The sequence below is a fragment of the Marmota flaviventris genome, chromosome 4, assembly GCF_047511675.1.
Source record: "Marmota flaviventris isolate mMarFla1 chromosome 4, mMarFla1.hap1, whole genome shotgun sequence".
Classification (NCBI taxonomy): Eukaryota; Metazoa; Chordata; class Mammalia; order Rodentia; family Sciuridae; genus Marmota; species Marmota flaviventris.
The window spans coordinates 73,955,557-73,982,930 of record NC_092501.1 but is presented as its reverse complement, the minus strand read 5'-3'; the positions used below and the strand labels follow the sequence as shown (position 1 = coordinate 73,982,930).

At 37.2% G+C, this 27,374-nt stretch overlaps 1 protein-coding gene across 4 annotated transcripts in view; it reads left to right on the top strand.

Moving 5' to 3' along the window:
* The first annotated feature begins 803 nt into the window (after positions 1-803).
* LOC114102419 (WASH complex subunit 2) overlaps positions 804-27,374 on the top strand; it is a 58,110-nt gene continuing 31,539 nt past the window's right edge. For 2 of the 4 annotated variants that reach the window (XM_027947894.2, XM_027947892.2), the window contains exons 1-15: positions 804-928; positions 1,014-1,136; positions 1,860-2,024; positions 10,067-10,129; positions 12,700-12,873; positions 16,179-16,272; positions 17,049-17,107; positions 18,342-18,389; positions 20,884-20,991; positions 21,542-21,623; positions 22,268-22,327; positions 23,156-23,271; positions 23,768-23,825; positions 24,913-24,972; positions 25,453-25,626. In XM_027947894.2, coding sequence (XP_027803695.2) covers positions 926-928; positions 1,014-1,136; positions 1,860-2,024; positions 10,067-10,129; positions 12,700-12,873; positions 16,179-16,272; positions 17,049-17,107; positions 18,342-18,389; positions 20,884-20,991; positions 21,542-21,623; positions 22,268-22,327; positions 23,156-23,271; positions 23,768-23,825; positions 24,913-24,972; positions 25,453-25,626 — 1,387 coding nt within the window. In that variant the 5' untranslated portion in view covers positions 804-925. Of the gene's footprint in view, positions 929-1,013; positions 1,137-1,859; positions 2,025-10,066; positions 10,130-12,699; positions 12,874-16,178; positions 16,273-17,048; positions 17,138-18,341; positions 18,390-20,883; positions 20,992-21,541; positions 21,624-22,267; positions 22,328-23,155; positions 23,272-23,767; positions 23,826-24,912; positions 24,973-25,452; positions 25,627-27,374 lie in introns of all 4 variants that reach the window. The other 2 variants (XM_027947893.2, XM_027947891.2) reach the window with 1 other exon arrangement.

The window sequence follows — 27,374 nt, the reverse complement described above, 5'->3', positions numbered from 1 at the left end:
AGAGATCAGGTCTCCAGGAAAAAGGTTTATAACACAAAAAGTTAAAAAGGCGGGTTGGGGGGCACTGTCTTGGGAACTTACAGCTAACAGGATTCTGACAAGCCTAATACAAAGGCAGACAGAAGGTTAATGATCTACGTGGCTTAACATTTCAAAGTAGGGAATAGATTCAGATCTCAACATCAGAATTTATGAGACACTGCTGAGGTTTCAGAGGGAGTTGTTATTGGTTCAGGGGGAGCCAGGATTTATGAGGTGCCACTAAGGTTTTAGAGAGGGTTGTTATCCGGTCAGGGAAAGCCAGGCACTGGCAGGAAGTCCAAGCAAGTTTAAAACATCAAAATATGGCCAGGCCAAATAGAAATCCTAGTATTTTACAGAAAACAGAAATGATTTTTTTATGACTTTTTGATGAGATGGCTCCGATCTTAAGATGGAATTAGGCTGGGTTCATCACACAGACAGTGGATTTGCAGCAAGTGAACAGGCACAGCTCTATTACTGAAGTTTTCTCCTGCATCTACATCACTCAGCATTTAAAATCCCCAGGCTGGTTGCTCCACAAGCTTCCTTGGGACCCCTCCTCTCCACCTGCCAGGCTGGCAGCAGGAATGATGCCCTGATCTTGGCCGCCACTAGAGGGCTCCAGCCCCATCTCTTTTGCGCCCCCTGGCGTCCACCCAGCCCTCAGTATCTCCGCCTTTGCCTAATGGAGCCTGCCTAATTTTCCTTGGAACCCCCCGCCCAGCTTCCTTCCGGCTGCGTCGCACATCCGCTCACGTGTGGGCCCTGTCATGTGACACACAGTCACGTGATCCACCTCCAGCCCTTCTCGGTCGCGCTGCAGGGGTTCGATTCCGGAACTCTGAGGTTCTCCACCAGTGCTGGCATTGCCCCTGTGGAGCCCGCAGAGACGCGGGCCGAGATGGTGAGGGCGGCAGGTCCGGGTAGGGCTGCCCTGGGGTGGCCTCTACCGCCAGGCTCAGCCTCTTTTCTCGTCCTTCCTGCTACAGATGAACCGGACTACCCCAGACCAGGAGCGGGCTCCGACCTCCGAGCCCGTGTGGGAGCGGCCCTGGTCGGTGGAGGAGATCCGCAGGAGCAGCCAGAGCTGGTCGCTGGCCGCTGATGCGGGAGTGAGAGGCGGGCCCTGGGGACGGGAGGGGAAGGCGGGCCGCACTGGGTGAAGCACAGGCCGGGGAACTGGAGTCCCTGTTCTTCTGCACCTAGGCTGTCCCGCTGCCTGCTCTCTGCTCCTTGCCCTTGAAAACCCAACCATGACAATCCCCAGGTCCGAAGGAGAAGGGCAAATCAGTGGGCTCAACCCATCCAGAATTCGGACTAAAGCGTAGATGAGGATTTGTCTTCCTTCATTGGGCTCCTGGCGGTGCACGCATTTGCTTCCAATTAGGCAGATGCGTTTCTGCGATGCTGAGGGATTGCTATGGCCTTATTCTGGGTTGAGATCTGGACTGAGTGGCAAGAGACAAGCCACTATATGAATATCCTTGAGTGACATCCTTAAGTCTTGGGACCCAGAAAGGTCAGTTGTAATTCCAGAGTCCCACATGAATAGGATTTTTGGATTGAGTGTTTTGTTATGCTTCATCAGTGATCCCTGTAGAATGACAACCAAACGGTACTTTAAAATTCCTCCAGAAATGAGATAGCAAGTGTCCATTGGCTCACTTCTTTGATGAGCTTTCTTAATGTTTTATTTTTAATGCTTCTAGATCTTTCAAAAGCATCTTTCCTTTATGTTTCAACACTCAAAAGTGAAAGGTTGTGGGTTCTTTTCGTTTTGGCACACAGAGTAGATGCACATAATATTGATACTACTATGTTTATTTTGAAAATAGCTACTACAGTTTCTACAGGAATTCTCACAACAGACTATCTCTCGGACCCATGAAATCAAGAAACAAGTGGATGGACTAATTCGGGAGACTAAAGCCACTGATTGTCGCTTGCATAATGTCTTCAATGATTTCCTTATGCTGTCCAATACCCAGTTCATTGAGAATGTGAGTTGTTTACATAATGCTTATAAATAATACCTTTTTGGGGAGCAAGCGCTATTGTAATTTTAGATACCCTCCTAAACTTTGGTGAACAGTGGTTATGGGTAACTGAAGCTTCTTTCTTTAGGATTATTGCCTGCTTTTTTTATTAGTAAAGTTTGGGTCTTTTTCCACATCTTCAAAAGAAATCTAATGATAAAATGTCCTTATTTTCTAGTCTTTCTATCCTTTTTTAGTTTTCAGAGCAGATGACAGTTGTGCTAAGTTATATGATACTGAAGGTCCATTATGGCACATTCTGTAAGTATAGCTACAAACAGGTTACTGAATTTCACCTAAACCACAAGTGATTTTGGTCTATATATTGAGTTTCTGTCAGATATTAGGAATATAGATAACTTAGACAGAAATTTTATCTTGGTAAATAGTATAATTCTAGAATGAAAAGGAGGATGTAGGTGTCTGTGGAGCCAAGTGGAGTAAAGGGGAGACTGTTAAGAGATGAAGCTTACCTAAGCTTATCTGTTTCTCAGAGATTGTTAATTTGTGAAAAGATAATTATTAAAATAGACTATCTCCTGCAATCATTAAATGTGACGCAATAGAAAAGATTTTCAAAATTGCAAGATTATAAAAGTCCTTCAATTAGGATTAAAACAATACCAGTAATGCCATGCAGGCAACTTATGCAGGGTGTATTTGTGCATATTTCAGTAGCTCAGGTTGAAATGCTACTTCTAACCTTTTTTGGGGAACTATATATGAATAAAGATCTTCATAAAGGTATTAGAAATCTCTTTGCCAGCTATTTTTCTTAATGGCAAACTCATGAGTTTGAAATATAATGGCATTCAAACTTCCTTGTCTGGAATGCTTAGGATTACATGTATTTCAGGTTTCAGGGTTTTCTAGATTTTGGGATATTTGCATAGACTATCAGGTTAGCATCCCTATTCTGAAATGTGCTAAAATCCAGAATTTTTTGAGGGTCATTACAGTGCTCAAAAAGTTTTGGATTTTAGATTTTTGGATTAGAGGTGCTCAGCCTCTAGTTATTTTCTACACTGAATGTCCTTGCTTGGTTCTGAGCATTCTTTGACTAAAAGAGTCAGATAAGGGCTGGAGTTGTGGCTCAACAGTTGAGCACTTGCCTAGCACGTGCAAGGCCCTTGGTTCGATCCTCAGCACCACATAAAAATAAATAAATAAAATAAAGGTATTGTGTCCAACTAAACTAAACTGCAACTACAACTAAAAAGAGTCAGCTTAATGGGCCAAGCATGTGGCTCAGTGGTATAGCACTTGTTTAACATGCATGAGGCCCTGGACACAAAACCTTAATAATAGTAATAGTAGTAACAGTCAGCCTAGAAGCTGACTCTACTTTCCTGGTGAACACTGCCCAGTCACTTTCATAATGCCGAATTTGTCCTTCTAATTATTGTCATTACTTTCTTTGTGTACCTTTTTTGCTATATCAGGTGCTCAGCACTTCTTTCAGTCAATGTTACAGCTCTAGACTGAGCAAGGAAATAGATTTAGAAGCTTTTTTTTATACTTGGCATTCCTATACCAGCCTAGTCCTGGATTGGTACCTGATGAGTCTTTTGTGGGGAGAAGGGGTGAGGAGTATCATAAGTTTCTTTTCTTTTTTTTTAAACTTTTTTTTTGAGAGAGAGAGAGAGAGAGAGAATTTTTTAATATATATTTTTCAGTTTTCAGTGGACACAACATCTTTATTTTACTTTTATGTGGTCCTGAGGATCCAACCCAGCGTCCCACACCTGGCGAGCGCGTTACCGCTTGAGCCACATCCCCAGCCCTCATAAGTTTATTTTCTGAGTCACTGTCTTCAGGTGTCCCTTTTTCTCTAGCTTTTCTTTTCTGTTGAAGTTTTCTTTGATTCAGAGTGTTCCATGGTATAGGTTTTGTGGACTTTTTTTTGTGTGTGGTTTTTGTTTTGTCTTGATTACAGTTCATTATTTCTGTTTACTTTTGTGGATTCTATTTTCCATCCATCTCTTCATTCCTTTAATGTTATGTCCTATGCCTCTTCCACTCCGTTCTTCTGTCAGGATTCCTGTTTGGTGTCACTATCAAGTATAATTGCTTCTTAACCTTCCTGTAATGCCTAAAAACATGTTAGAGGTTCTTTGCATTTGTGACAGGCAGCTGATGATGTCGAGGGAACAGCTATTGCTTAATAAAACTTCAAAAAAAGTCTATTTGCTGATAATACCTGTGGCAGTGATCTGGCTTCTATTGTGTTTTTTTCCCCCCCAACCCTTATATTTTGTACTACTTATATATTGCTGTTCAGGCTAGAATGGTGGTACCATTTCGTTTTGTGGTAGTTCATTGGAAACATTTATTCAGAGTCTGATAGGTTTCTGCATTTTATTAATTAACCTTAGAAACAGCAGTGCATTTGCAGACTACACTTTAGAGTTTGTGAAACATTCTGGACTTTCTAGGGCGAGAACCATCAAGACTTTCTAGGGCAAGAAAAATTAGTACCTTTAGTAAAGGCTCAAGAGGGAATCCTGAAGGATTCTTGCTAATTAACACTGGCCAGTGTTTTAGTGTCTAATCAAAAGATGACCCAATTATTTTCTTCAAAAAAATGGTGTTTATTTTCTGTAGCCTTATTTCTACTATGCTTAAATGTCTGCAGAAGAACAGCTCTAATTCTTAAAGTTTCACTAATCTGTCAGTTTAGGAGTTTCATGCATGTATTTGCCTATAATGACTTCTGGTTTTTTTAGAAGCTATCTTAAAGGAGAATTTTTTAAAGTCCATTGTTTAAAAATTTTTAGATTTGTAAAATTAAAATTTTCTGTTCCAAAATGAAACCTAAATTAATTTTTCAGGTCATCTTCCCGTTAATTTATAAATGCTATTTTTGGAGTTATTTCCCCCCCCTCCTTTTCACCCTTTCTTTTGAGGAAATAGATGTGGTTACTGAAACTCAGCAATTAGGCCAATGCATGTCTCAGAGCCTTATTGCCCCAAACTTCCTTACAGGCTGCCTTCTGGACCTGTCTTATTTTAAATGATGATATCCCTTGCTTTTGATGCTGCAACCTTTTATTTCTTGAAGGTACCCAGTGCCATGTTATCATCAGGCCTTGGCTTACAGTCATCCATGTGCCTCTGTCCTTTGATTGATATCTGTGTTCCACTTCTTGGCTCAATTATTACGTCTTCTTTGACCCTCTGTTCTAGGCATATCCCCTGGATAAAAGCTCTTCAAGCATCACAGACTTCCAATAATCCTAATTTTAATGTTATTGATGGTATCTTACGAGCTGAACTCCCCTGCTAAATGTTATATTAGTAGGGTTCATCACAAGCCTGATACATAGGGACTCTTATGAATATTTGAATATTCATAATATTTGAATGAATGAACAAATGAAAGAACCAAGGTCTGTGTATAATCTGTTTTAGTTAACTTTTTTGCTGATGTGACCAAAAGACCTGACAAGAACAATTAGAGAAGGAAAGTTTACTTTGAGGCTTATGTTTTCAGAGGTCTCATTCCATAGAAGACTGGATCCATTGCTCTGGGCTCAAGGTGAGGCAGGAGAATGTGGTGGAGGAATGTAGGTCAGGACATGGCCACCAAGAAGCAGAGAAAGAGTTCTTCTCACACTGATGTCAAAATATTCACCCCCAAAGGTATACTTCAGTGACCCACCTCCTCCAGCCATACCCTACCATTATGTTATCACCTAGTTAATCCCTATGAGGGGATTAATGCACTGATTAGGTTAAAACTCTTAAAACCCAATCATTTCACCTCTAAACATTCTTGTGGACACTTAATACCTAAACTATGCATCTGTTAAAAAAAAAAAAAAATCCCTAGTTGTTTCAGTTTTCCATGGTCCTACCTTCACCTTTTATTCTCTCTTCCCAGTTGAGGAACATCTCCTAGAGGGGAAATACCAAAGATATCTAACAGTTCTGGGTATGGCTATCTGATTGTAAAATGGCTACAAAGCACATAAAACTGTGAGTTCAGCCTGGGAAGGGTGAAGGAAATTGGCATTGATTATTTGCTGTGTACTAAGTACTTGAGATGCATAGACTGCTTGTGCTCAAAAGATCCCAAGTTTTAGGTCTTTACTCATTGTGTTTTTTATGTCTTGTAAGGTAGTTTTAGTGACAGGGGGAAAAAATAGGTATTGGTGCTGTTCTTGGTATTTAAATTCTGAAGTAACCTCTATCTTAATTAAAGTCTCATTTTAAGATTTAATTTTTCTGTTTCTGTCTGAAAATTATTACCAATTTATGATTTTATTTATTTATTTATTGGTACTGGGGATTGAACTCAGGGGCACTCAACCACTGAGCCACATCCCCAGCCCAATTTATATTTTATTCAGAGAAGGGTCTCACTGAGTTGCTAAGTGCCTCACCAATGCTGAGGCTGGCTTTGAACTCACAATCCTCCTGTCTCAGCCTCCTGAGCCTCTGGGATTACAGCCCCGGCATGAGCCATCATGCCTGGCCCAATTTCTGATTTTTATGAAGCAATTAGGGGTTAAAAAAAAATTAGGGCTTTGAATGTGGCCCAGTGGTAAAGTACTGGCCTAGCACACACAAGATCCTGGTTTCCATCCCAAGCACCCCAAGAAAAAAGAGGAAAGGGAATAGAGGGTGGGAGGGGGGAGGGAGAGGGGAAGGGCTGGGGAGTGATATTGGCCACATTATGTTGTTATATTGTCTGTGTGTACAAATATGTAACAACAAATCCCATCTTTATGTACAACTATAATACACCAATAAAAAATGTGGAAAGAAAAGGAAAACAGATGGGGGAAAATAAAAATAAAGTTAGAATTAAGAGTAAGAAAATTTTGATCACAGAGGAGCAGTGAAAAAAATCAGCATATAAATTGAATTCATATTTTTCTGTATTCTTTCTTCATAGTCTAGAATCCAGAATTATTTTAGCAATTAATTGTAGGAAATTTAAGTAATCTGAAAAGATAACTTAAAAAAATTTTACATTATCCCAGTGGCTCAGGAGCCTGAGGCAGGAGGATTATGAGTTCAAAGCCTGCCTTAGCAAGGCCCTAAACAACTATGAGACCCTTTCTCTAAATAAAATATAAAAAGCTGGGGATGTGGCTCAGTGGTTAAGCACCCCTGGGCTAATTTAATTATGATCACTGAAATCTTTTATATCTTTGTATAAATAAGAAAAAGTTTTAAATTACAATGTTGTGTTTCCTCTATAGTGACATTATAGCATATTTGACTTGTTATAAAAATAGATGTTCTTTTTAACCATCAAGGAAAAAAAAACAATAAAGAAAGATATAGGAAAGAAAAGTAAGAAAAAGAAAAATTATCTGAAATTTCATCAGATGGAAATGTATATTGTAAATGCATTTCCATGCAGACAATAGGCTTACAGAAGATAAATCCATAAAAGAAGATTCGTTAGAATTCCACCAGCCCAGATTAATTAACCTTTGAGCATTTTGATGTGTTTTTTTTTTTTTTTAAACTGGAGATTAAACCCTGGTGTGCTTAACCACTGAGCCATATCCCCAGCCCTTTTTATTTTTTTATTTTGAGGTAGGGTGTCCCTGAGTTGTTTAGAGCCTCTCTAAATTGCCAAGGCTGGCTTTGAACTTGTGATCCTGGGATTTCAGACAGGTCTGTGCCACCACCCCCAGCCTTTCTAGTCTTTTATTTGTTTCAACTTTGACCTGTTCTAGATGACTGTGTGTGCATTTGCAGCCTGATTTTTTTTAATATTAACTTATGAACATTTTAACACATCTTTGAGACTTTTGTGAACTTAATTTTTATTCCTACTCCCTTCTATGATTATCATAATTTATTTAACAATTATCCAATATCCGATTTTAATGAACTATTTAATATATATAAAAAATACAGACAACAACAAATGTTAAGAATATACAGCACCTAGCATTGGTTAATAGATCTTAATATTTTGCCATTTTGCTTCAAAGATACCAATCTACCCCCTTTTTCTCATGAGTGCTAAACATTTTGGGTGAGGACTTTTTTGTATCCTAGCCTTTTAATTTTTTATAACTGGAGAAACTATCTTGAGTGGGTATGTGTGAGTACATATATGTATAGTATTAGCAATTCCATTTTTCTTTTGTATAGACAACCTTTATTGTGTAGTTGTTATTATCATGTTGATTTATGTGAATGAATGTGTGTGTTTATGTGACTATAAAATCAGGCTTTCACATAATTGAGGCCTTTCTGGTTTTCTCTGCTGTATGCTAGTAAAATTATCTTAAATACCACAGATTTCTAATCCATCACAATACAGCAATTCCCCACAACTTTATTCATAATTGTCATATTTCTCTTTAACTTTCTAATTTGCCATGTAAATTTAAGACCTCAAAATGTAGTTTATATTACTATTTCATTCCACAGAAATCCTATAAACATTTGATTGGAATTGCATAGTAATTCTGGTGTTTGTGACTTTCCACTATAAATTGTGATGCCATGAGCATCCGGTTGTTTGCAGTCAGGAATATTTTTCTTGAAACTAAGATTTAAGAAATAGAATTCTGGAGTCAGAGGTTATATTTAAAAATCAATGTTATTTGATCAGATTGGTAGGTTATTTTTTAAAAGATGGGCAGTATCCACTGCTGCCAAAGGCTTGGGATATATATAGATGGGTACACTGGTGGTGAAAGTGACTTGTGACACATTCATGCATAGTAATCTAGAAATGCTGTTAAGATTAGAAAAGTTTTGTCTTTTTATTTGACAATGCTATTTTGAGAAGCCTATAGAAATAATTATTGCCTAGGAAAGTGTGTGTGTGTGTGTGTGTGTGTGTGTGTGTGTGTGTTTAAAGCAGCTTTGTTTACAATAGCAAACTTGGGAAATATTAATATTCACCAGTGGAAAGCTTTTGACTAATTGAAAGGTTTGAATCAAATCTATATATATTGACCTACAATGTAGTTTACGAGAAAGTTAAGTGAAAGAGAGGGCAAAGAAATCTATAGTATAAGTGTGTTTTTATTTAAAAACAAGAAGGGTAGGTAAACTGAATGTGTGCATTAGTCTGTGTTTAAGGACCTTAGGAAACAGGAGCATGTGCTCAAAGTTTAAGTTGGTTATTCCCAGGGTTAGGTTGGGGTAGGAAGGGAGTTAATTCATATACCATGAGATTCATTCTTCTTAAATGTATGTAGTTCAGAGGCTTTTAGTTTATTCATAAAGTTTTATAACCATGGACAACAAATTCCAGAACATTTTCATCATCTTATATTTATTGACTTTTTTTTCATCATCTCTCAAGTGTCTCAAATTTGAGTTTTTTATATTTTGGAATATTTGCATAAACTTTACCAGTTGAGTATCTATCCTTAATTATGCTGTACTTTGGTGGTTAAAAGAAAAGTTTAATAAAAAAAGGAAATCACAGTGAGTTGGCAAAGTAATCTGTTTGTCTTGGAAAAGAGATTCTTGCCTGGCCATGCAGTAAAGGTCATTTATATACCCAGCCTTCTGGCAAGTCATTGGTTGATTTTATCTCTCTGTTCTCATGTATGTGGAATAATAAACATTTATTGGCATTTTAAACAACAGGATGAAAAGAAATTTTAACTTTACCATATCCATCGCTCTACATGTTAAAGATCTTGTTACTTAGTTTTTAAGTTATTCCAGTTGTCATTCTCAGTTGCTTTGGAGAGAGTACCTAATCACTGCCCATCAGCATTGTGTGTCTGGTGAAACAAAAGGATGCAAAAACTGATTTCTTACTGTTTTTACTACTCTAGTCAACCATGAAGTTGAACTTACTTTATATTTTTTTGTCATTTTTTAAAATTGTGTAAATTGATGATTGTTCTTTGCTGTTTGTCTATGACCCATTGGTAGTGGCTCCAGCCATTGTTGATAACCATTTCCTTCCTCATCCTTGTCTTTTTGTTACTGTATATTGAATTCTTATATTACAATTTATTTCAAATAATATTTTGATCTTTTAAAACTGAATTTGCTTTCATATTCAGCGTGTGTACGATGAAGAAGTGGAGGAGCCAGTGCTCAAGATTGAGGCAGAAAAAACAGAACAGGTACTTTTTAAAACTCTTTGATTAAGTTCCCAGCTTAGAGTAGAAGATTGATAGAGATTTGTTAGATATCTAGTATGGGGAAGGATACTGGGGAAGTGGGAGAGATTTCTCTCGAAAGGTAGCCCAAATGAACTTTTTTATTTGTTTCCGAAACTTAGCATATTAAGTAATATGTAGATTGAATTCCTGAATTCTGGTATAAAAATAGAGCAGAGATCAGCAAACCTTTTCTGTAAATGGCAGTAGCAAATATGGAGGTTTTATAAGCCACTTAGTTGTCTGTCTCTTCTCTTCCCCTTCCTCCTCTCCTTTTCCTCTTTCTCTTCCAGCCTTTTAAAAATGTAGAATTTATTCTTACATTTGCAGAACTAGGCCATGGGTTAGGAGTTGGCCGATTTTTTTTTTTTTTTTTTTTTTTGGTGGTGTTAGGGATCAAATCTAGGACTTCAGGCATGTGCTCTACCACTGAGCTACATCCCCAGCCCAAATTTGCCACCTCTAAAGTACAATATTACATAGGTGAGTTATTTGAAGACTGAGTTTCTCTATCTCTCATGATTGCTTTGATGTTTATTACTACCAGATCAAAATGTTAATAAGATAAATATTGGTCTAGTCTGCCCACAATTGAGTGCTTCTTGACTGCTATAGGAAGCGTTAGTATAGAGAATAGGAATTGCACAGTGAACAGTTACTGACTCTGTAGTAATACTGCAGGTGGCCGTTAACTTAGGATACTTTCTCTCAAGAGGTTATAGTACTGGTGACCACAGGACCTAGAGTTTCTAAGCTGTGTGGCTTAACTGTTTTGGAAGTTCAGAAGAGAAAGTACTGGTGGGTAGAGATAGGAAGGATGAGACTTTGGCTGGAGGAAGAAAGAAGGGCCATATTTTGAGGTGGTGGGTGGGGCTTTTCAGCAAGAGAATGCCATGAGCCAGAGTTCAGAGTTGATGATGTGTCTGGTATTTCAGGCCAGAATTATGTGAAAGCCTGATTTTGCAGTCACATAAACATACATACATACATGGACATTCACATATATAAATTAACTGGTGGCCAAGCAAAGAGGAAGGAAAACGGGTAATAACTTGTTGCTGGAGGGCTTCAGAAAATAGGCCAAAAGGCCAAGGAGCAGTGGTTCTTGCCTTATTTCCTGTGGCTTCATAGTAACAGAAAGTGCATAAACATTCTTCCTGCCTGGTCTCACATATAGGTATTATTGGCACTAAGAAGTTCTGGGCCATACTGATTTCCTAGTACTCTGGCTGAGTTGCTTCCTCTTGTGTCCCACCCAGGAAGGCACAGGGGAGTGGGGGAACATTTATTATGGGAGTAGCTTTCAGGGAGCTCTAGCTTACTCAGAAAATGTAAATCACTTGAAAAGGTTAGTGCTCTGTCAGTAACTATTGCTTGTAACAGGTGAAGCTGTTAGTTTATAAGAGGATATTACAAACTAGCTACAGTCTGACTATTCCCAGGATTTTTAGGATAATCAAGATATTTTATTTCTAATGGTACTCAAGGACTTGCTAACCATTTAAGTGGAATAGTATTTGGTTATACCAAGTCAGCATTAAATATGAAAAATGGGTATTTAGTGAACTATTTTCTAAAAGCCACAGGGGAAGGAGGTATACCTTGGTGGTAGAGCACTAGCTTAGCATGCATGAAGCCCTGGGTTTAATCCCCAGCACTGCAAATATAAATAAGAAAAAGCACTGTATGTTTCATGAACATGTTTTCACAGACTCAGTACAAAGACTTCAATACTTGAGGTAAAAGATAAAAAATACTCATAGGGTTTTCTCCTTTGGCCTTCAAAACAGCGCTGTATGGTTTGGTTCCTTCTAGAGTTAATATTTTGAGAAGAGAAAATTATTAAATATATTTTTAATATTTCTCACAACTGATAACACATGTGCTTGTGTACAAGGGGACTGCCATTGAGAGCTGTTGTAAGTAGAGACCTGTGGAAAAGTTTCAGCAGGTTGGCGATATGGACAGACTTGTTTTGAGGGAAAGCATTGTTCTGTGTGATATATAGTAGAGATGAAACTGATCTTTCCTTGATGTGAAGCAAATTTATAAATCAATGGTAATTACTCATTTAAAAAAATTCTTTTAAACTATAATTGAAAAGTGACATCTCAGTCTAGAGTGTTTCCGTCTAAATTTTAGCTCCTAAAATTGGCCAAGGGACCATTAACTAAGGAATATACTCATGGGGTGAATCTCAAAATCTAGGCCCTGTATTCCTCCAGCAGTGGGGAAGTGACATGCCATTAATTGTTAGGGTACTTTCACACAACTTATTAACTGAACCATCATCCAGTATTTGAACTTGGTTGTAGATGGAAAGCTTGGAACTCCAGGATCTTAGGTGGTTTGATGCATGCCCAGAAAGTTGCAAAGAGAGTTAAGGCATTGGTCAGAATCTTGAATTTTGTTAACATTTTTAATTTAGATTTTTATTTTTCACATGAGGCTAGGCTTTAGAGAACATTAACAGTATTTTCTTATGGTGATATAAATACATTAAACATTCACACTGAATAGTATTTTGTTTATAGGAGAAGACCAGGGAACAGAAAGAAGTAGATCTGATTCCTAAAGTCCAGGAGGCTGTGAACTATGGTTTGCAAGTATTGGATAGTGCATTTGAGCAACTTGACATAAAAGCAGGCAACTCAGACTCTGAAGAAGATGATGCTAATGAGCGGGTGGAACTGATCCTTGAACCTAAGGTAAAGACATTTGATTCAGGTACTTAATGTTGTACCACATTTACTGATATGTCTTGGGGTCTTTACTTGGGTACAGGACTAGTATGACATAGACTCCATCTGTAGAAAGTGAGTGTGTTACTTACATTGAACTCATCAGAAAGACTTGCTTTAAAAACAAGCATTGATCACTTAAGAGGTAAAAGGCTGCTTGCCAGGGTGGGAGGTGCAAGCAAAGTGTGGCTCCTGCTCTAAGGTGCTCATTACGTTCTGGTGGGAAAGAGGAGGTATTTACGTGAGTACCCATCATAAGTGCTCTGAGAGGGAATTGACCTCTGACTGGCATGTTAAGGTGAAGATGAGATTTGAGTTGGGTTTTTTTTTTTTTTTTTTTTAAACTTCAGAAGTTTTACTTATTTTTAATTGACAGAATTTTATATGTATTTATCTTGTACAACATATTGTTTTGAAGTATGTATATATTGTGGAATGACTTAATTGAGCTAATTAATTGACACATACCTCACATAGTAACCTTTTGTACTAAGAACATCTAAAATATACACTCACAGTGATTTTCAAACAGAGTACATTGTTTTTTTATAATTAATTTTTAAATTTTATTTATTCTAATTAGTTATATATGACAGCAGGATGCAATTCAATTCATATTACACAAAGAGAATACAATTTTTCATATCTCTGATTGAACACAAAGTAGAGCCACACCATTCTTGTTTTCATACATGTACTTAGGGTAATGATGTCCATCTTATTCCATCGTCTTTTCTGCCTCTACCCCCTCCCCCTCCCTTGCCTTTGCCCTATCTAAATTTTGTCTATTCCTCCCATGCTCTTCCCCACCCGTTCCCATTATGAATCGGCATCCTTGTGTCAGAGAAGACATTCAGCATTTGTTTTTTTGGGATTGGCTTACTTCACTTAGCATTTTATTTTCCAGTTCCATTCATTTACATGCAAATGCCATGATTTTATTCTCTTTTAATGCTGAGTAATATTCCATTGTTTATATTTACCACATTTTCTTTCTCCATTCATCTACTGAAGGGTATCTAGGTTGGATCCACAATTTAGCTATTGTGAAACACAATACATTGTTATTTATTTATTTATTTTTTTAAAAATTTTTTTTATTGGTTGTTCAAAACATTATAAAGCTCTTGACATATCATATTTCATACATTAGATTCAAGTTGGTTATGAACTCCCAATTTTACCCCAAATACAGATTGCAGAATCACATCGATTACACATCCACATTTTTACATAATGCCCTATTAGTAACTGTTGTATTCTGCTACCTTTCCTATCCTCTACCATCCCCCCTCCCTCCCCTCCCATCTTCTCTCTCTACCCCATCCACTGTAATTCATCTCTCTCCTTGTTTATTTTCCCATTCCCCTCACAACCTCTTATATGTAATTTTGTATAACAATGAGGATCTCCCTCCATTACCATGCAATTTCCCTTTTCTCTCCCTTTCCATCCCACCTCATGTATCTGTTTAATGTTAATCTTTTCTTCCTGCTCTTCCTCCCTGCTCTGTTCTTAGTTGCTCTCATTATATCAAAGAAGACATTTGGTATTTGTTTTTTAGGGATTGGCTAGCTTCACTAAGCATAATCTGCTCTAGTGCCATCCAGTTCCCTGCAAATTCTATGATTTTGTCATTTTTTAGTGCTGCGTAATACTCCATGGTGTATAAATGCCACATTTTTTTTATCCATTCATCTATTGAAGGGCATCTGGGTTGGTTCCACAGTCTAGCAATTGTGAATTGTGCTGCTATGAACATCGATGTAGCAGTATCCCTGTAGTACGCTCTTTTAAGGTCTTCAGGGAAAAGTCCAAGAAGGGCAATAGCTGGGTCAAATGGTGGTTCCATTCCCAGCTTTCCCAGGAGTCTCCATACTGCTTTCCAGATTGGCCGTACCAGTTTGCAGTCCCACCAGCAATGTACAAGAGTACCCTTTTCCCCACATCTTCTCCAGCACTTGTTGTTGTTTGACTTCATAATGGCTGCCAATCTTACTGGAGTGAGATGGTATCTTAGGGTGGTTTTGATTTGCATTTCTCTGACTGCTAGAGATGGTGAGCATTTTTTCATGTACTTGTTGATTGATTGTATGTCCTCCTCTGAGAAGTGTCTGTTCAGGTCTTTGGCCCATTTGTTGATTGGGTTATTTGTTTTCTTATTGTTTAATTTTTTGAGTTCTTTGTATACTCTGGATATTAGGGCTCTATCTGAAGTGTGAGGAGTAAAAATTTGTTCCCCACAATACATTGTTATTAACTGTAGTTACCATGTTGTACCATGGATCTCTTGATCTCATTCCTCCTGTCATACTGAAATTTTGTTCTTTTGGATCAACATCTCCCCAATCCACTCTCCCAATAATCTTTAGGGCAGAGATGAGGTTTGAATTGAGGTTAGGATTGGGAGCCTCATTAGAAGTAGAGATTCTGTAGCTTGTGCTATGGATGACTGTAGATGGGTTCAAAGAGCATTTGGATTGTTTCTTGATTTGGGCTATTACAAGTAAATCCACTATGAGCATTACTGAACAGGCTTCCTCTTAGCCTTTAGTTTATTGCCTTACTCTTTTTTTCCTTGGATTGTTAAAGGAGATAATGTGGCAACAGGAGTTACACAGTGGTATACAAAGTAGGTTGCCATATTGATTTTGAGAGAGTATTTGTGGCACTAAGTGCCTTATAAATTAAAATATAACATACATTTACATATTTAAAGCGTTTTGACTCACCAGGACTGCTTTAATACTGCTTTTATACATAAAAAAACATACATTTTGAGAATCATAAGTAATAGCCCTAAATTTGGAAAGAAGCATGCTGAGGAAATAACCAAATGCAGAGGTGAGATTTGAATTGGAGTTCACATACACAAATGCATTTTTTTTTGGCTAACTAGAGGAGGGAGTCTGGGGTAGGACTCATCAAAGCTCCCCGGAAGTTTCTTTCCTTGGTCCTCCTTTTTCACATTTTACTATGAGATCGTATCCTTTTCCTCATTTGGTTAATGATGGTAACTTTTTGCAGGGTTTTTCCATTTTGTTAATGAGGTGCTTGGGGAGGATTCAACTTTACTTGCTATCTTTACCTAGAATTTAACATTTTTAAAACCAGTGATTTTTCTTCTTTTCAAATTCTGCGGTGTTTCTTATTCTCTGCTTTTATTAGGCAGCTTGTTTGGGTTAGTCAGATGGAATTGGATGTCCAGTGAAACACTTGATTTTATTTTTCAACGTAAGTGTTTAATGGCTGTTCCCTTTCACTTCTTGTAGGATCTATACATTGATCGTCCTTTACCCTATCTCATTGGGTCAAAGCTGTTCATGGAGCAGGAAGATGTAGGACTTGGAGAGCTGTCTAGTGAAGGTACTTTTCTTCACCAACTAGTCTTGTTACTTTTAACATTTGTATCTTTTAATTTTAAAATAATTTGAGAGCTTACATTAATGTTGTAAGAATAGTGCAGAGAACTCACATATATTCCCTTTTCCCAGGTTTGTCAGTTAACATTTTACCACATTTGTTTGATCTTGCGCGCGCTCTCTCTCTCTCTCTCTCTCTCTCTCTCTATATATATATATATATATATATAAAATCTCCACTTTTTTTTTCCTGAACCTACTAGAGACGTTGTGCCCTATTATTCCTAAATGTTTCTCTCTGTTTTCTGAGTACAAGGACATTCTTTTATGTAGCTCTAGTATAATGACCAAAATCAGAAAGTTTTATTGAACATAATACTGTTACCTAATCTTCAGTCATAGTTAGATTTTGCCATTTGTCCATTGATATCTTTTACCATCTTTTTCTGGTCCAGGCCTCAATCCAGGATCTCCTATAGCATTTAGTTGTCAAATCTCTCTAGTCATCTTTTAGTCTGATACATTTGCTCAGCTTTCTTTGCTTTTCATGACCTTGACACCTTTGAAGAATACCAGCCAGTTTATGAATATTTTTTTTCTTTTTTGTGGTAAGATACTTTGAGACTGTACACATTTTCTATTCTTAATGTAATAAAGATAATTTTAATTACATTTAGTAGGTATAGATAGCTTTCATGCTATTGTTTGTGATTTTGAGGAAGGACATTAAGGACATTTTCTTATGCATGTTAGTGCTAACCCTTATCTTCTTCTCAACAGAGGGTTCTGTAGGCAGCGATCGTGGCAGTATTGTGGACAGTGAAGAAGAGAAAGAAGAGGTAAACACTGTTTGCTATGATTGGGTCACGGTAAGCATGAAACTTAGGATGTGCTTAGCCAGCTAAGTACAAAACATTTTTGTGAATTGGTGGTGATCTGTTTTTTGTGTGTTTGTTTGTTTTGTTCTTTTTTTGTGACTAGTCTGGCTATGCTTGCCTACACTGGTCTCAAACCCTTTTGTGCAAATGATTTTCCTGCCTCAGCCTCCTGAGTATCTGTTACTGTAGGTGTGTACCGCCATGCCCGGCCATACTCTGAAGTTTTATCCTTGGTGTTAGATTTTCTTTTTGTCTTGTGTTAGAAACAGCACTGCTTGAATCTCTTTTACCCTTACTTTCCCTCCCACCTTGCCAAATCCCTTTTCTTCCCATTTATTTTGAGGAGGCAGCTTAGATATTTTGGTGAAATCTCCACTTATGATAAAGTCTTTGAATGTATTTTTTCTGAATAATCCTAGCAGAAAAAAAATCTACATTTAACATGTTTTAACTACAAAACTTTCTAGATGAAAGGATGCTTTAAAGCATTCTCTAGCATTTTTGTATTTATAGCATGTAGTCTGACTCCCTGATCTAGTGTCTAGAGTCTTGAGTTATTCTTAGATGGAGTATTCATTATTGCAAAGGGCAGAGAAACTTTGAAGGCTGGTCCTTAGTATCAGATTTCCAAAAGGACACCATTTTGTATGCACATTCTTGTCTTCTCATCCATCCTGCCTTCTCTAGCAGTAAGAAGTGACTTTTCTTTAAGCAGCCTTGCTACAATAGATAGTTATTCTCTGAATTTTTTTTTTTACCTGTTGATACAGCTCTTTACTAAATTGTTTATGTTCCCTTCTTGGTCCTGATGAAGTAGTTATTCTACCTAGAGGGAGTATAGAAAGTGGATCCAAAATGTAAAATAACACACCAGCTTTTGAAAATTTAGTCAATTAAATGTGTAGCTCTTACTTTGAATCCAAAGGTTAGAATGTAAAGTACAGATGCCAAGAACAAATGTTTAGAGGTATTTCACTGGCCACAAAAATTACATTAGCTGATAGGACCTTTCGTAATAATTGTCAACTATCCACCTGTTTACATCTTGATACTTAAGGTGGCAAGTAGTCAGTATGAGAGAGTAAGTGTCAGAGCTTTTCCTCTGCTAAACTTTCCCCAGTCTTCGACCTGAAATCATTTCTGTGCTTCTAAGTAAAGCCTTTGTAAACAACAAAGTTATTTTCCCCCCCGCTAGGAGTCTGATGATGATTTTGCCAATCATAGTGACAATGATCAAAACCAGGTAAGGCTCATGTATTGAAGTGACTTTATTTCTGTTTTTTTAATAATTCTTTTATTGGTGCACTGTAATTATTTGTAATGGTGGGATATTTATACATCTGCATGATATTTACTTCTAAATTTTAATTGAAGTGTTGCATATATACTAAAATTACTTTTGAAACATTTATGACAAAGTGAGGATTTTTTTCATGTTTTACAACTAATTTTCCTTTGTATTTATGCTAACTACTCCCTTTGTATTTTTTCCCAATTTTGCTTTATGATTTCATTTTCCTTAAGGAAAAAAAATAAGAAATTTTGAAAAAGATCCTATAAAAAGAATACCCCATTATCCAAACTGAACTATGAGTCCTCTTCTCATTTTAAAATCTTGAGACATTAATGATCACAAGATGAATATAATTGTTCCTACTGTCTTAGCACAGTTATCTTAATTTTTGTTTATCTATCAAAGGGCATGTTCTTTTTGTCACATGCATATTTTATTCTTTGTTCTTTTATGTCAATATGTTTTCCTTGTCAGACTTTTGTGGGGAGTACCAGGGATTGAACTCAGGGGCCCTCCACCTTTGAGCCACATCCCCAGACCTATTTTGTGTTTTATTTAGAGCAGGATCCCACTGAGTTGCTTAGTGCCCACTTTTGCTGAGGCTGACTTTGAACTCCTGATCCTCCTGCCTCAGCCTCCCAAGTTGCTAGGATTATAGGCATGCACCTCCGTGCCCGGCTTTTCCTTGTCATTTTGAATAGTCTTTGTAATTTGCTTTGTAAACTTACTTGTGTGTGTGTGTTTGTGTTTTCCAGTAGTGGGGATTGAACTTCACACATATATCCATATTGCTCTACTACTAAACTTTATCTCCAGCCTCTTCTATGTTTTTAAACAAGCTGATATATGGTAGTAAGGGAAATCTTTTTTTTTTTTTTTTTAATTTTTTTAAATACACGACAGCAGAATGCATTACAATTCTTATTACACACATAGAGCACAATTTTTCATATCTTTGTATATAAAGTATGTTCACACCAATTCATGTCTTTATACATGTACTTTTTTTGCATTACAATTCTTATTACACATACACCACAATTTTTCATATCTCTGTATGTAAAGTAGGTTGACACCTGGTAAGGGAAATCTAATGAAGCATTTTGTACTTATTGATTGGTACTTCTGTTTTCCAGGTTGTATTCAGAAATATGGTTGGTCTCTATAGTTTTAATAAGCAGTCTAATGTCAGAAGATATTTTTTTTCTATGAAATTTGCTGTTAATATTTATAAATACAAACAGTTTTTCAAACAGTACAATACAGTGTTTAAAAAACACTGAATTCCCATCTGTTTTTATTGAGTTAGACTGGTTTTGTGTGCCATAGCTAACCTCACGGTTTTAAGGATTAAATTAGGTAATAAAATCCTTTTGGCATAGTGCTGACAATTCTCTTAGTGACTTATACAGTAAAAGAAAACAACAACAACAAAAAAACTTTTTAAAGATTGTACAAAGACATACTAGGTACCTTTGGAAAAATTAAAAATTAGAATTCAACAAATAAGGTTGTATTTAAGCCCACCATCATTGTCTTCTCATACTCCTCAGAGGCAGCTGATATTATGATCTGGCAGTGTGCCTTTCTAAGTCTTTTCCGTTGCTTTTATAATGGAATGTATTCTGCAAATACATTTGAATTCTTAGAAATGATACAGTACAGTGGGGCAGGGTATTAGGCTGGATTTGTCATTCTCCACTTTTTTACTTGGTCTACTTGGATGGCTCTTTAGTTGTTACAGTTTATTTCTTTTTACTCTTACCTAGTGTTTTTATTAAAATAAGACATTGTTTTATTTATTTCTCTTGTGATGAACTTCTTGAATATTTCATATTTCAGTTGTATGTTCTTGCTATTACATCCTTATTGAAAGAGTAAGTTCTAGCTAGGCATGTTGGCACACACCTGTAATCCCAGCTACTCAGCAGGTAGAAGGATAGCAAGTTCAAGGTATGCCTGGGTATCTTAGTGATACCCTGTCATAAAATAAATTAAAATGCTGGGGGGATGTAGCTTAGTGGAAAAGTGTCCTTGGATTTAATTCCCAGTATTGTCCCCCTCCAAAAAAGTAATTTCTTTATTTTTATTCTAATTAATCCTTGTGTATTATTTGTTCTGCCACATATACTTTCTGCTTCATTGTTTGTTTGCTACATTGCTATCATTATTATCAATATATCTATTAGTTATTCCCTTTGTAAAGGGACAAATGCAAAACTAAGTGACAGTATCTCTCTGTCTCTTTTTTTTTCAATGTTTTTAGTTATAGGTGGACACAGTACCTTTATTTATTTATATGTGATGCTGAGGATTGAACTGAGGGTCCCACACGTACTAGGCAGGTGCTCTAAGGCTGAGCCACAACCCTAGCCACGAGAATATCTGTTTTTGAGCCTGATGATTTGTGACTAATAGTTCAAATCTGGTGTTTTACACTCAGAACACTGCACAAATGAGTGATGAAGAGGAAGAGGAGGATGGTGACCTTTTTGCTGACTCTGAGAAGGAAGAGGAAGACATTGAAGATATTGAAGAAAATACTAGACTAGTAAGAAAGACTGTAGCTGCTGTCACTTGGCCAGATTTTAGAAATGGTGCCTATGACTCAGTCCTTATATACTCACTTACATTTGTAGTCATCTTTTGTGTCATATTTGTAATTGCATTTACACTTTGGTGGAAACAATGGTGAGCATCCCCACTTGCCATACAATTGTCATCTTCTTTCAATGTTACAATTTTACAGCTCAGATCATTCAGAATACATTCAGTTCTATAGTTTTAAGACTTAAAGCTCTTTCGTCACCTACCAAGCACCTTATGATAATTTTCTTGTTTAGATTTTTCAGGTATTAAAGTGTGCTAGTAAAAAAATAAAGTAATAAAGAGCACATATATCCTTTTGAAGGAACACTATTATGAATCACGTTCTTTGCGTTATCTCCATAGTGTGCATATGTTTAAATTCATCTAGTTAAATTCATCTAGTTTTTTCTTTGATACAGTTTCTTTGCATGTGTTGATATGTGTAATTTTGTGGTGACCAAAAGTTATCTGTCTATTATAATAGTAATTCTTTTGTTCTCTTCTGTCCATAGAAAAGACCTACGTCATTTGCCGATGAGCTGGCAGCCAGGATCAAAGGAGATGCCTCTAACCGACTAGAAGAGGAGCAAATAGGTGAGCCTCAGAGGATAGTTAATGGGGGTGGTAAATAACGTGTGGGAGCCTCTGCTGACTTCACTGAGGGTGGAGTTCCCTTTCAAATTACATTGTAGTTCTTATTCTGTTTTTGATTCAAAAACGGCTTTTGATAATGGAACACTGTGAACCCTGGAAGAAAAATGAACATGTGCATTTGTATATAAGATTTTACAGGCAATTCCAGGGAGTTAATGGGTACTCCAGAGGACTGTGAGCACCAGATTGAGTTCCTGACTAAATGTTTACTCCTATATATTGACTAAATAAGAAAATACACTATATAGTATATTGTAGTTATTTAATAGGATAGATATCAGAATGATTTCTTGAAAAAGTATGGTCCTGATATGAAGATGATCTTGGCATATAAGCAGCAACCTTTTGGCATACAAAGATGACTCTCTTGAGTACCTTCTTTTGTATAAGGCGTTGGGTTAAGTGCTCCATTGGAGCTGAGATATGAAGTTGAATGTCTGTCTTTAGCCTGAGTCATGAGGATGACAGACATATAGACAGAGAGAGTGAATATCATATAGTATGTAGAGAGAAAAAATACACACATAAAAACTAAGGATGGACTATGTCTTATTAAAATAGAAATATTCAAATCTTATCCATAGGAGAAGCAAAATCCCGGAAGACATTAAAAGAGAAGAAGGAAAGGAGAACACCTTCGGATGGTAGGCCTTTCCCTCAATTTGATTATTTAAGGAGCCTTTTTGACTCAGGAATATTGTTTATATATCATTTATAAAGTGTTGCTTTAGATGCTGACAAGTGAATTCTTTTTCAAAACTACTTAGGGCTGGGGTTGTGGCTCAGCAGTAGTATGCTCGCCTAGCATGTGTGAGGCCCTGGGTTCAATCCTTAGCACCACATAAAAATAAATAAATGAAATAAAGGTATTGTGTCCAACTACAAGTAAAAAAAAATATTAAAAACAAAAACCAAAAACAATCAAAGATCATGTTTTGGGATCCTGAGGTGACGGGTGGATGTGGAGCAAAATGTCTGTAAACATTTGAATTATTAAATTTTTATAGAGGCCATTACCTAACTGTTTGCTAGCATTTTCAGTAAAGACTATAGCAGGCCCTTTTGTATTTTATAGTAATGTCCATTATGTATGTTCATCTTGTTGCTATGTCCATCTGTAGGTCTCTTTCTTCAGCCTGCTTTTCCCCTAGATTCTTGGGGAGATGGGTCTTGAATATGACAATTGAGCTGTGTTCTCACTTCAAAGTAAATGTGTCTAGGAGGATTTCCTGAAGAATTGACTGTGCTCTGGACATTTACCAACTTGAGAATGAGAGCCCCAAGACCCTTTTGAGGGACTCAGTGAACTGTTTAATAGGTTTTTGTATGAAATCTGCAAGTGTGCCTTCAGCTACTCCTGGTTAGATATGATTAAATTCCATTCCAGTGTTGTAGATGTTGTAGAGGCAGCCCCAGGAATTTGGGTTCCAAACACACTTTAACTCTTCTTGCACAACATTTCTGCTTGCTAGATGAAGAAGATAGCTTATTTGCACCCCCCAAGTTGACAGATGAAGACTTCTCACCATTTGGTTCTAGAGGCGGACTGTTCAGTGGAGGACAAGGACTTTTTGATGATGAGGAGGAGGTGAGTTGATGATGATGAGGAGGAGGAGGTTTGTGAGCAGTACTCAGTAATGTTTCCTATAGCTGTTTGTCATGGGTTCACAAGGAAGAAATATACTTTGTTCTTTTAGTAGGAGAAAAATAGCTTTTCATTTGGAAGTTCCTTCTATTTTCCTATTTTGGGACATATTTCAGAATCATAGAGTGAGAAATACTATTTCCTACTGTCCTTTGGTAGGTGAGGAGAGAATGTGAGAGTGAGTATTAATAGTGAAGGATTTACTTGGTCAGATAGGTGATTATTTCTTACCTTATTTGATCTTTGTATTTAATTCCTGAGCAGGCCCAAATTACTTAAGGTTCTATTTTGCAATAGTCTTCACTTGATGACTGATTTTCTGTCAGAATAGTACATATATAGCTTTGAATTACAGGGTACTTTTCCTTAGAAATCTTTAAATGCAGCTATAATTACCTTTACATTTTAAAATTCTTTGTCACATACCTACTACAACTAGAGTGACCTCTTCAGGGAAGTCCCCCGGGATCAGCAACCCCAAGCCCCCGTTAATGAAGGTAAGCTGGGGTTGGACCTACTCTGCGTTTTCCTTGTGGGGGTTTCACAACTGTTTCTTTCCTGTAAGGAGATGAAATGCCCAAAGTTGTTTCTTTGTTGAGCTGAAAGCTGTTGTTTTTTCTTGGCCCAGTTGAAAACAGTTTGATTTCACTCATTCATTTCTTAGAAAAAACACTATATCTGTAAACTGAAGTGCAGATTTGCCTTTTTCTTGGGAGAGAATTTACAAAAAGAAAAAGTACTCTGTAGTAGTGTTTATGATATCTTTAACTTAAAGAAGTTAAATTCAAAGAAGCACTTTTAATATTCTGCATATAAGTTGGCTATCAATAATTCCCCAGCTCTTGTGCATCAGAATCATCTGTGTAGAGTGGGTTTCTTTTTTTTTTTTTTTTTTAAATACTGGAGATTGAACCCAGGCCTCCACATGCTAGACAAGTGTTCTAATACTGAGCTATATCCCCAGCCCATGTTTTGAGTTTTTGAAAAGTTTATAATTTTTTTTTATACCTGTAGTTTTATTAGATTTGAGGTAGTTCTTGGGAATTAGTTGTTTTAAGCAACTTGATCTTCCAGACAACATTTCCTCAGGGTTGGAATCCTGACATCAGCTCACTGTCCTTTGGGTTCTGTTTTCCACCTTTTATCTCCTGATGACTGACTTATGTCATTTTCTTCTTTGCTGTTATTGTCTTCACTTTTTTTCATTGATGTCTCACACTTTGTACTATTCCTTTTTGCTTGTTCAGCTCATCAAGCTGGAATAGGTAGAGTTAGAATTATTTTGTGGGACCTGATTGCTTTGTCCATGCCTCCCCTAGTTGTCCCCACTACTGCTATTTGACTGTAGACATATGACAATCCCCAGAAATTACAGCTGGACTATATCAATCCTCAGGGAGAACTCTTGGCATTGTTAGAGAAGAAAAATACCCAAGAATTTTTAAATGGTTTACTTTGGAAAAATTAGTTTCAACAGGTTTCCTATTTAGGTATGTGTCATGTTGCGCATGATTCAGGAAAGGTGAGTTTAACAGTTAGGAAAGTTATTTTATTTGTGAAGTGATTGTCCCTTTCTTTATCTAGAGTCTTCATCCACCAAACCTGGAAAGAAAATCCCAGCAGGAGCTGTGTCTGTGTTTTTAGGTAACATGGTGTTTGTTTTTTAAATAAGTATACAATTAATGTTTTGTCATTTTTTTTTAAGCTGTGATTTTCTAGGGCATGACTGGAGAATAAGAGGTACCTGGAAGCTTCAGAGGGCATTGAACAGCATGTTGAAAGAGGTTGTTTTCTGACGTTAGCTCATATTCTCTTAGAATCAGTCGCCTGGGGGATTGAGGGGATAGCTCAGTGGTAGAGTGCTTGCATAGCATGCACATGATCCCGAGCACCACACCAAAACAACAAAAACAAAACAATCTGTGGCCTTGGACTTTTTTTGTGTGTTTGTCCAGGTCATTCTGCATTGTGGTATGATCCCAAGCAGTAAGAAATAGAGGTTATTTGTCTTTGTTTATGTTTTGTGTATAAACTGAAGCTAATACTTCTTGATAGATAGTATTGGTTTTCTTCAGGAGGCTCCCCTGGCTCTCAGTTGTGGCTGTCTTGTCTTTCCACCCCCAGGGGACACTGATGTATTTGGGGCCACCTCTGCTCCATCACTGAAGGAGTCCCAGAAGCCTGAGCAGCCCACTCCAGGGAAGACCTCATACCTCCCAGCTCCTGCTGGCCTCTTCGATGATGATGATGATGAAGATGACTTTTTTGCAGCATCCTGCAGCAAACCTTCCAAGACAGGTACCTGTTTCTGAAGTTAGAAAAAGAATGTTGACCTAAAAAGGACATAGCTCCCTAGTTCTGTGTGTCTTCAGTTCCAGAATCTCTTCTCAAGTGTTTTTGTGATTGTCTCATCTATACTTAAAAAAGTTGTGCAAACTTGGAGGTCTCTGTTTAATTGACCAATCTTTTCTGCTCCAGAAACTAATTATTGTCCTTCTTATTCAGAGCTGAAATCTTTTCCCCTATAATTTCTGCTAAAAAATTATAATTCTGACCTTTGGAATTACTAAGTTTTAATTATATGTTCTTCCAGCAACCTTTAGTAAATTATATGAACAGAGTATTGTACACTAGTCATTTAGTCCCAGTTTCTCTTCTCTGCTAAAAACTCAAGTATCCAAGAATAACAGGACTTTAGCTCTTTGTCTACTTTGGTTCCCCCTTTTCTTCTTCCAGATTTAAATAAGTGTGTTCATAAAGTCTTTCCTCTTAAGTTGTTTGTTCTTTAATGTACAGATTAATCTCCCAGGGGCTTTTGTTAAAGTGAAGTTTTTGAATGAATGGGTCTTAAGATGGGGCCTGAGAGAATCTACATTTCCAACAAGTTCCCTGGTAGGCAGAGTTCACTACTCTGTAGGTCACACTTGGAGGAGCAGGATTCAATGGCTTTGCCAGAAAAGAAAGATGACTAAGGTGTACATACTTTTAACAATTTGAAAAAAGAAAGGGTGGTATAAGGAATAGATGAGTTCAGAATGTATTTTGAAGCAGACCATCTGGACTAACTCTTCTTTTCCAGTGTTAGGTGTAGGAAGTAGGGATAGAAGCAAAAACATGAGGAGAAATGATAGTCTAGCTCTTTTAGAAAGAGGGCAGGCAGGTGCATAACACACTCAGACCCACAGCCTGAAATGACAGTTAATGAAATGACAATAGTCTGAGGTCCCTCACTCAGTGGACATCTTTGAGAACTGGTTTGGCATCACAAAAAAGTTGTTGCCACATTCCTTGACAGATGACTGTCAGGACACTCATGAGTCAGTACCCTCATTTCAGTGACCCATGCCTCATTCAGTGCAACAGTGCTCATGGGAATGAAAGGTTGGAAACCACCCAGTAGTGTAAGCTGTGGTTGTTCCGTTAAGTGGAGTTCAGAGAACAAGGTTTGTACAAGTGGACTTGGGAAGATTTTCTAGGTACATTAAGTGGCAAATGCAGAAGGTAGGGCACATTGCTCAGATTGTCTTATAATTCATTTATAGTCTTGTTAATATCTAAAGTTATTATATTAACTTTTGGGAATTTAGCAGCACATATTCCAAACTATTTCTGATGTCTGTCTTGTTTGGGTGGGCAGGTAGAGTTCTGGGGGCATTTCAGGGTTTGTTTTTATCTGTTTCTGTATAGTTGTATTTTTAAAAAGTAGATTCTTAGAATGGTGTGGACTTGGTGACTTATTTAAATGATGTTTCTTTCTTCAGGCTTCTCTTTTGGATGGTTAAACTAACTGCCCAGGGTTTCATTTGTGCTACTGTTGTGCTCTTTGAGAAATACCAAGGCAATGGGACTGGGGTGGTAGCTCAGTGGTGGAGCACTTCCCTAGCAAAAAAAAAAAAAACAAGAGAGAGGAGGGGCGGGGGTGGGGGAAGATGGATGAAGAAAATTACCAAGGTAACTACATATAAGAAATAGCATGACTTTTTTGTATATCCTTTGAAGGGAAAGACTTTTTTTTTTTTTTTTAAATTTGTGAATATTATGATAGG